Source organism: Quercus lobata, chromosome 1, assembly GCF_001633185.2.
Source record: "Quercus lobata isolate SW786 chromosome 1, ValleyOak3.0 Primary Assembly, whole genome shotgun sequence".
Taxonomy (NCBI): Eukaryota; Viridiplantae; Streptophyta; class Magnoliopsida; order Fagales; family Fagaceae; genus Quercus; species Quercus lobata.
In genome coordinates, this window is record NC_044904.1 from 38,015,312 (window position 1) to 38,025,918 (window position 10,607).

At 35.9% G+C, this 10,607-nt stretch overlaps 1 protein-coding gene across 1 annotated transcript; it reads right to left on the reverse strand.

The window, feature by feature from the left end:
• Positions 1-572: 572 nt before the first annotated feature.
• Positions 573-9,089, reverse strand: LOC115989502 (zinc finger CCCH domain-containing protein 25-like). Its single transcript, XM_031113197.1, has 5 exons — positions 8,925-9,089; positions 5,975-6,152; positions 5,730-5,839; positions 5,396-5,583; positions 573-1,630 (listed from the first exon to the last, which is right to left on the reverse strand). The coding sequence occupies exons 2-5, from the start codon at positions 6,145-6,147 to the stop codon at positions 914-916; spliced, it is 1,188 nt and encodes a 395-aa protein (XP_030969057.1). The 5' UTR covers positions 6,148-6,152; positions 8,925-9,089; the 3' UTR covers positions 573-913.
• Between the last annotated feature and the right edge of the window lie 1,518 nt (positions 9,090-10,607).

The following is a 10,607-nucleotide window of genomic DNA, read 5'->3' on the forward strand; positions in this document are numbered from 1 at the left end:
ATTAAAAAAAAATACCTATGTTATTTTCATTTCATTCTTGATATTTCACTAATAATAAGTAATTATAAGTGTAAAATATGTATTGCATTTATATTTGTACTAGCGATAATCCCAAAATGATATACTCATATACCAAAATTGACCAATGCCAAAAAATTACATTCTAAAAAACAAACCTGAATGGGCACTGAAACAAAATTGACATCATTAGTAAATGTCATAAAAAAATAACTTTTTGCCGGGATCCAAATCCATGGTTATTTAACTTGTAGATGTCGCCCCACCCCCAGTACTGTGACAGGCCTAACCAGTTCAGCAATTAGCCATGTCCACACCAAGCCCCCCCTAACACCCCCCCCCCCCCAGGGCGCACGCGCGCGCGCGGGGGATCTCTGCTAGAAGTGGAACCAGAACCAAAATAATGGCCTGATACTAAAACAGTACACACGACCATGCAAGGGCAACAGTTTATCTTTAAAACCCAAAAAAAAAAAAAACTAGTTTTGTCTATGAGAAATTTTTATCAACCACGACGTAGATATTGTTGCAAATTAACACTAGTTCAACTCAAGTGAAGAAAATCAGGATAGACAATCGTCATTGAAAATGACATTGAAATCCTCATCATTATGGGGTTACAATAACTTCACATAAAATGATACATTCCAAGTTGATTGGACATCAGTTCCACTATCTCTCAAGCTACACCACCATCCTTGGCCAATGCGGGGGAGGGAGGGAACAATTCAAACAAAATCAAGTATAGAACTCAGGCAAACTAAAAGAAAAACAATCAGAGCCTTAAGATACCATATGGAAGTGGTCACATCCCATAACAAAAGAGTGATCCTAACAGTTAGTCATTGCAAACATTCAATCCCTACTATGAGTTGACCTTATTTCCCCTCCTCCCTTATCTCACCTTTCTTCCTGATAGAATTGACTCTTGCCTTCTTGATGTGTTTTCTTCCCTTCCATCTTCTCTTGACTTTGGCTCAAATTCATTCTCATTGTACCTTCTTGACCTCTTCTCTCCAATCATTAACTTCTCTCGACTTCCATGAAATTCATCGTCTTCATGCCTTCTCGGTCTCTTTTCTTCTCTCTTAAGATCTCTTGAATTGGACTCATATTCGTTATCATTGTACCTTCTCAATTTCTTCTCTTCCCTTCTATCATGATCTTCTCTTGACTTTGGCTCTAGCTCATCGTTATCACGCCTTCTCAATCTCTTTTCTTCCCTTCCACCTCTAGACTTCAGCTCATATTCATCATCACCTTGTCTTCTCGATCTATTTTCATCTCTCAACTTCGGCAGAAATTCATTGTCATCATGCCTTCTTGAACTCTTCTCTTCCCTCCTATCATGACCTTCTCTTGACTGTGGTCTGAACTCATCATCACCATTCCTTCTTAATCTCTTCTCCTCCCTCATATCCCTTTGCCTACTATTGCTCTCAAAGGCCCTATCATTACCCTTTGCTCTGGAGCGCAAATCTTTATCATCCCGACTAAAACCACCTTGAGTCATAAGTTCGCGAACAGGATTTGACGGCTTGTTTTCAAGTCTTTTCTCGCCTCTTGTTGGACCCTCAAACTTGTCATGTCCCCAACCTGTATTTGCAGCTCTCTATGAATAGAAAGAAGAAAGTATATATAAGCACCTTAAAATATGACAAAGATGTAAAAGTAAGCTTAGAACAAATTTTTCTCCTCTCCAAAATGTAATAAAACACCAATACTTTTAAAAGAGAGAATAAATAGGAAGCACATAGTCTTTTTTTAGTCATGAGAAATAAAAACCAACTCCCTGATGCGGAATTGAAAACCAAATCATAAACTTAGATTAGTAAAATTTATTGAATGTCGCTCATTTAAGGATATGAACATTATGTAACTTTGCTTGTCGAGCATATCTTAGACTTTGTAGTTTTGGCTAGAAGTTGGTTGGGTAAGCTGTGGTATTGTTTAATGGGTCTGATCATTGGTCTTGGTCAATATAGGTAAGTTTCTAAATGGTCAGGTCTCAGATTTCTTGGCAGTTTAATGCCAAAAAAAAAAAACTTGCTTGTTTTCCATGCATGGATAATCTAGATAGATTATACGATTTTCAGGACAGCAATGATGAAGAATGAATCAACTTTCAGCACCTTGAATCAATTTTTATAGTGTGCTGACATACCTTATCTGTGTGAAGCAATCTCTTTTAAGGTATGAATGTCTAAGGTCCCTAGGCTAGATATTTTTTTTCATTTTTGTCAAAGCATATGTTTCGCCTCTGAAAAACTACCAGAATTTTAAGGGCCTGTTTGGTTAGCTGATAAAGGCACCATTTTTTATTTTCAGTTTCAGTTTCTAATGGGTTCCACCACTAAAAAACTGGTTTGGTTTTAGCATGTGTATTCAGTTTTCATTTTCAATATCCTAAAAGTTGGATTTGAATACAAAAAATGAATACAACTTTTTAGCCTTTTCATTTTCTATGAGTACAAATACAGTGGCACATTCGTAAATATTATGAAAACACAAAGTTACCTTCTTCATTTTTTAGTGATGTGATGTGCGTGAATAAAATAAGGTTTTTTTTTTTTTTTTTTTTTAAATAGAAAATAATGACCAAACCCGGGTATGATGTATTCTATACCCAAATTATGTATTCAAAACAACTTACCTAACACTATCAAATGTGAAATAAGTGTTTTTTTCTATAATCAAATTCAGGATTTAAATATAGAATAAAGAAAATGAAAAGTGAATACACCACTTTTTGTAACCAAACAAGCCCTAAGTTCCCTTCAATATTTCACAGGTCAAATTGGTCCCTTTGTTTTCCAAAAAAGCTTCATTTCGATCTTTTTTCCATACTCCATCTGCTGGAGTAACCAAATTGGCCTAGCAGATTTTTCAATGAGGTGGCACAATTTCAAAACTAAAAAGACCTGATCAGCAACGAACAATATGGTTCACTAAGCCCCATCCCCCAAAATAGAGATAGCGCACTCTGGTTGCTAATTAGGCTTTTTTTAGTTTTAAAACAGTGCCACATCAATAGATGGAAGGGGGGTGGGGGAGGTGGGGTGAGAGGAGAGAGGAGAGAGGTGCTACATCAGCCAATTCCGTTACACTCTAGTAGACAGTGCAGAGAAAAAAGACCAAATGAAACTTCTCAAAACCAATCACCACAAACTAGATATTTAGGCTCTTAGGCCCTGTTTGGTTCTAAAAAGTGATGTATTCACTTTTCATATTCTCTTTTCCATATTCAAATTCTAAAATTGAATATAGAAAAAATGACTCATTTTTACATGTAAGGATGTTTGGTAAGTTATTTTGAATACATAATTTAGGTATAAAATTCATCATACACAGTTTGGCATTGTTTTCTTTCTTTCCTTTTTTAAGTTACTTTTTTCACTTACACACACACATCAATCAGGTGGGGCTCCTTGCGTTTTCACAATATTTATGAAATTGCCATTGTATTCATTTTCTATGAAAATGAAAACGCTGAAAAAGTGTTTTCATTTTTTGCATTCAAATCCAACTTTTAGAATACTGAAAATGAAAACTGTGTACAAGTTCTTAAACCACAAGTTTGTGGTGGGCCCCGTTGAAAATGAAAACATAAAACACTACCTTTTTCAGCTAACCAAACAAGCCCTTACTCTCTGACTTTAATCTAGCTTCCTTCCAGCATTCTTCTGGCCCTTGATCTCAACCCAAAGTCTCTCAACTATCGTTAATTACATAATAAAGCATCCTAGCCTCATTCTCTAAATCAGCTGTAGATCTTATTGTCCTCGTCCTTTGGTGCTCAATTAAAGATCCTGCATCAATTTTAGCCTTTTTTGTCCTAAGATAAGCTGTGTTACATCAATATGGTTTTAGAGCTGTCCTAATTATAGACTCCTCTCTTTCACAACACCCTCAAAAAAAGGTGGTACCTAGTGCACAAAACTCCCACTTTTGCGAGGTTCGGAAGAAGTTATTGGTAGGTAGCCTTACCCCCCCCCCCCCTCTCTTTTTTTTTTGAGAGGCTGATTCCCAAACTCAAACCCGCAACCTATCACTTTTGGTGGAAGCCACTTGCCATCGCACCAAGGCCCAACCTCATTTCACAACACCCACTGATGCAAGAGGCAGTGAGAAGGATTTATTTTATTTTATGTATCAAGGGCAATTTTGTAATTTCTTAATATTCTAGAATGGGCTGTGCTCACAGTCCATTGGGTCTTACTCTAGTTTTATTTTAAGTTTGGTTATTTAGTTGGGCTTAGTAGTAAAAGCCTAAGGAGTCCAAGTCCAAGTCTTATTACGGTTTTAAGAAATCCTAGTTCAACTAGGATTAAGTATTAGACTTCTATTTAAAGAGTTGTAATGTTTTCTGTTAAGATGATTAATGTTTTCAGAATATATGCCAAGGAATCCAAGGTGTGAAGCTTAGGAAGTCTAGGTGTAATTCCTAGATATTTATCTGTTCCTATTCACAACATGGGAACAGCCACCCAAACCTTGATTGTTCTCCTCTCTCCAAACCCTACTACTAATCCTTGTCCCCTTTGGAAACCCTATTATCCCTCTTATTTTCTAGCCTATTTCCTACCAAAACCTTAGCCTAAACCCTCAAAACAGAGGTATTACTAGATTTGCCCCAACAGTTCTAAATCAGAATTTTATTTGTTCCCCCTTGTCCTACATCACCCCCCACCCCCACCCCCACCCCCCCTCTCTCCCCCCAAAAGACCCAATGGTGAAGAAGGATTAAATTCTCTCTCCAATACCATCCACAAAGTTCAATAGCCCATTTAGTCGTACCATGTTAACAATTACATAACCAATGATCCTAATACGCTATAATTGATACATACAACTTTCTCCAACTGAATATGATCTATTAGAACTAAACATAAGTGGTTCACCACAACATATATGGTTCAGATCAATGGTTTGGCACCCTACAAGTACAATCTAACTCAATCTATCCAACACAACCAGCCACATTGAAAGTTGGCATGACATGAGGGTTTAAATTATCATTATTGTCCAATATACAACAGAATTAGCAGGCCTAAATTTCCCAGCTTACAGTCTATAACCTGAGTGTTAGCAGTTCATATAATCAATCAGAGCAGACTTTAAGATTCTATGCATTAACTTTGTAATACAATAACAATAAAAAGCAAAAAATACTTCACTCAAAACTAGAAACTATTTTCAGACTACTCCAGTTTTTGCACTACCTAAAATGTTGGTCTAATGTATGATCGAGTGAAAACTTTCAAAACCATAACAAAATTTCTGAGCCAAATGTTGAGCAACAGTGTAATAATCAAGTGTAGTTTGTCCAAATAACTAAATAATCCAAATTATGGAACTAGTTCAATATTCTTCTTACTTGCTCATCGTGAGAAAATTTGCATCCAGCTCCACGAGTACATTCACCTCTTTGAAAAGCACGACAGACGCCTCGTTCCTCCCTCTTCTTCTGCTCTGCCTCTTCGTCTTCTTCCTCTTTCTTTTTATAGCTACTAACATGATCAACCCTAATAATCCGACCTAAAACCTGTGCTCCATTCAAATTATCTAAAATAGCAGCAACAACAACAATAATTAATGATCACTTTTATAATGTGCAGTAACTTTTCTAATCTCTTGTAACAGTCATTGTTTTAAAAAAAAAAAAAGTATCATTCGCACAAAACTGAAAAGACAGATTGAGAGAAACCAACCTACAGCAAGATTTGTACTTCTCTGGTCCTCATATGCAACAAATGCGAAACCTTTGGATTTTCCAGTACCTTTGTCTCTAACAAGGTTAACATCAACGATCTCTCCATATCTAAAAATCATTTATTTAAAGAATGAAATGAGAAATGATGAAGAAAGTAATATGATAATCCAAATTCAAGAGTATGGAACCAAATCTTCTTGAGGCACTAAGGAATTTAGCAAAGATAACAATTATTGGACTTACTGAGCGAAAATAGCAAGGAGATCGCCTTCAGTGAGATCAAAGGGAATGCCTCCAGCATATACATAAGCAGAGTCTTTGTACTTGGCGTGCCATGAAGCTTCTTCGGAGATCCCTAATGCCGCTTCTCTGGAATTGATATTCTGGATGCGTTTTACAAGGGTTAACGGATTCATCACTTCTGTGTATCAAAGATATGCCCAAATTATTAGACTCACTTCTACTTAAGAAATGCCAAAATCCAAACTGGTGTCAACTATCCTCCACAATCTGAACAAAGAAAAATCTGCTGATTGGAAACAATCATGTATATTTAAATAAAGTTTGAATATATAGTAAAACAAGAGGAATTCTTTAAGAGGGACCAATAAAATGAAGAAAAGAGAAACAAAAAAAAACAAAAAAACAAAAATCTTTTTTCTATCACTATGGGCGTACCTAATGTAACTACCATCTGTAGTCAATTTAATCTAATCTTTTACATTTTTGGGAATCAACCAAAAAAAGGAAAAAGTCATTTCTCTATAAAGCACATTACACAAGAACAATCAAACACCCGATTTGAGATTCAGAAGTTATACATTAGCCCGAATGGATGCAAAACACTTACAAAAGAAACCATTCCCAACTTACAAACTCTATATCACAAGGTTGAATCTGAGAACTTAGATTTGGAATCTTAAACATGGATTTTAAATCAATGGAGATTTTGGAATGCCATGATTTGTGATCTATAGATTTCAAAATACCATTATTTGGATCAACCATTAACAAATTGGAAATTTAATTACCAATTAATTTAAGTACTCTATCATTTGGGTGCTTTAACTACCAATTAGTTTGGATTTAAAACTCCCCCACTTTAACTTGAGTGAATCTCTTTATTTCATGGGAGAACGATGATGGACAGAGATCTGTTTTGTGGGAGAAGCTGTCAAGGGTGCATGCTAGGTGGCCCATGGCATGGTATTTGGTAGGTGATTTCAACATTATTCGATACCTGAGTGAGAAGCTTGGCTGTGAAGTCTTTTAGCCTAGCTATGTTTGCATTCTCAGATTTCATAGAGAGTAATTATTTAGTTGATTTACCATTAGAGGGGGCTTCTTTTACCTGGTTCAAAGATTCCGGTATATCCTCTATGTCAAGAATTGACAGGGCTTTGGTATCTCTAGAGTGGGAGGCATAGAGAGTAATTATTTAGTTGATTTACCATTAGAGGGGGCTTCTTTTACCTGGTTCAAAGATTCTGGTATATCCTCTATGTCAAGAATTGACAGGGCTTTGGTATCTCTAGAGTGGGAGGAACATTTTGGAAATGTATCTTGAAGAGTGCTTCCTCGTGTTATTTTAGATCATTGTCCGCTTTTGCTAGAAGTTGATGGCGTTCGCCGGTCTATGTGCTTTTAAATTTGAAAATATGTGGTTGAAGGCCGAGGGCTTTGCTGATAAGAGTTCAGAATTGGTGGAATGGGAACTGTTTTGCAGGCTCTCCAAGCTTTATTTTGGCCCAAAAACTAAAGGCTTTCAAAGCTGTTTTAAAAAAGTGGAATAGGGAGGAGTTTGGCGATTTGGTTTTTAGAAAGAAGAACTTGTTGACTGAATTAATGGGTTTAGATGCTAGAGAGGAGCTGCTTTTTACAATGCGATTCGAGATGCTCAGAATTCTTTGTTCCCTTCAAAGGGTGTTTGGAAAATGAAAGTTCCTAAGCAAGTGGCTTTCTTTTTGTAGACAACTGCTCATGATCAGATTCTTACTTTAGATTCTTACTTTGGATAATCTTATGTTTAGGGGTCACTCCTTGGCAAATCGGTGTTGTATGTGTTGATGTGATGGGGAATCAGTGGACCACCTACTTCTTCACTATCCTATTACACGCACCTTATGGATTCTCATGCTTCTGGCTTTCAGCATCCATTGGGTCATGCCAGGCTTGGAGGCAAGTTTGTTAGTTTGCTTGCATCAATGGCTTGGGAATCATTCTTTGAATATTTGGAATTTGATTCCAAGTTTTTTTTATGTGGATTGTTTGGTTGGAACGAAATCAACGCTCCTTTGAGGACACTGAGATGACATTGGAAGAGTTAAATGTTCTATGCCAACGTAGTCCTTTTGATTGGTCTCGCTGTTGGGGTTTTACTGATTGTTCCTCTCTCTCTAAGTTTATGTTTTCTCTTAGCTTCCTGATTTCCTTCTTTTCATTGTTTGGTTTTTCCTTCTACTGATGTTCATCATCATGAACAACTTATATTTTTTCCTTACTTTTTTCATTAATAATATTTCTATGATTATCTATCTAAAAAAAAGTTAATATAAGAAGTGAAGAGTGTGCACACACACCCGCACACTCACCCAAAAAAAAAAAAAAAACACAATGAAAAAAACAAAAATTGACCTTTTCATGTTGTGGTCATGTTGACCACAAGCACTGCTATATAGGCACTATATGAACAAGCTGAAAATTTAATCTATTAAATTTTAATAAAAATTAGCTGTACTAAATAATTATGCAGAATTTTTTATAACTCGATAGTTACAGTGGGGAAGAGGGAACTTAAACGTTGGATGTCTAACTCCATTGGAAATACCAGGCAGTGCCAACCAGTTGAACTACAAAATATTTGGCAAATAATTATGCAGAATTTGAAAAGGATGGTATTTAATAACTTTAACAAACCCTACATCATATCTTCAATCAAATCTCCATTCTAAAACAAAGAACAATACAAATCAGCATGTGACAGTCTCAAAGAACATACACACCATTAGCTGAAAATCCAGGAAACACCCAAATTCAAAGTATCAAAGAAACACACACAATAATCATACTACTTATTGGACTGAAAAAAAGAACCAATAAAAACCGAAAGAGATATTAATATAAATGACCTAAACAAGTATCTCTATAGATTGAATGAAATTTGGGGTTCTTAGGGGTAAAGATGAGTGCTTACCTTTGGGTTACGGGTCGACGACGACAGAGCTCCTCCTCCTTCAGTCCTTCTTGCCGGTTAGTCTCTCAAACTCTCACTCTCTCTCCCTCGCCTCTCGCCTTGCCTTTGTTCTGAATCGGAATCGCCGATTCGCCTTTTTTTTTTTTTTTTTTTTTTTTCTCTCTAGTTTTGCCTCTCATTCGGCTTTGCTGCTCAGCGGCTTGCTCTCATTTTTTTTTGCTGCTCAGCGGCTTGGGCTGGGCTTTTAGCTCTCATTTTTTTTTGCTGCTCAGTGGTTTGGGCTGGGCTTTTAGGCTTTGGTTTGTTTTGCTTTGGTGTGCCTCTGTTGTATATATTGTTGTTGGGTCCGATATAAATTATAATCATATCAATAAAATAATAAATATAATATTGTTTGTTGGTTAGTTTTAGATAGGCTTTCAAGCATTTTATTGTTATTTTTACTTAATTTTAAAACTTAAAATAAACATAAATTATATACAAAATATTTAAATATACCTAAAATAAGTATTTATTAATTAATTAATTGTCGTATCCCAACGTATGAATACTCCACGAATTACGCACTTTCAATCACAATTGAAACCTCCGATTGACTCCAACAACCTTTTGAAGGTTTGAACCACATTTGCACATTTGTGGTGGTTGTTATGATTTCAACTCATTCACTAATCAAACCTTAGATTTACTTGAAACTCTCCAGTTTAGTGAAATTGAGAGAATTTGGTTACAAAAACCCTAGTCACACAAAAGAGTTTCTCTCTCCTAAAAAGCCTCATAATATATGGCTTATAACACCCTTTAAAATGTCACATCAAATGGATCTCAATTTAGGGTTGAAATAGACAAGTTATAGGCTTTTTCATGTTGTTAATTTTTTGTTCAAACGTGAAGCTCGACGGATCAAGAGGTATCAAAGGTGCTATCAACATACTATTGGATGTATCAAGTCTACTATTGATGAGATAGAAAGTGGCGTAGAAGGGCTCGAAGTATCCAGATATTGAGACATATGCTAAAAATGCACTTCTCTTGAGTTGTTATTGAGCAGACTTTGTGTCTTCAATATGATCTTCAATTAGCACTTTAAGACACATCAAAACTCAATAAAAGACACATAATTTGGCATGGTTTAACAACACAAAAACATATGAACCTAACACTACTCCCATAATATTTTCACAACAAATCTTATGTGACAAGTTGTTATTGGTGGATAAAAAATTATGTCAATATTGGGCTTAAATTAGTATTAGTAATAGCTTACCATATTTGATTTATTGTGAAAATGTTATGAACATAACATTACGCTTATTTTTGTTGAACCCAAATTCTTGTAATTATCAAGTAAAGGTGTTCAACATTTTTTTAGGGTGGTCAAAATAGGTTAGTTTAGTATATAAGTTGTTATTATTATTATTATTGTTTTGCAAAGATATATGCGCATGCGCGCGTGCACACACACAAAATTTTTCGCAAGTCAAGGTGTTCTTGTGAACACCCTAACTTGAAAGTGGAGCTGCCATTGGCCATTCTCTCTCTCTCTCTCACACACACACACACACAAAAATCACTCTCACTCAATCTGTCATTCCAAGCCTCAAACCCATTCTCTCTATTTTCCTTCGTTCCAATCCCTAACCTTATGCTCTCTTTGCCAATCCCAAAGAGCTACACCAACGC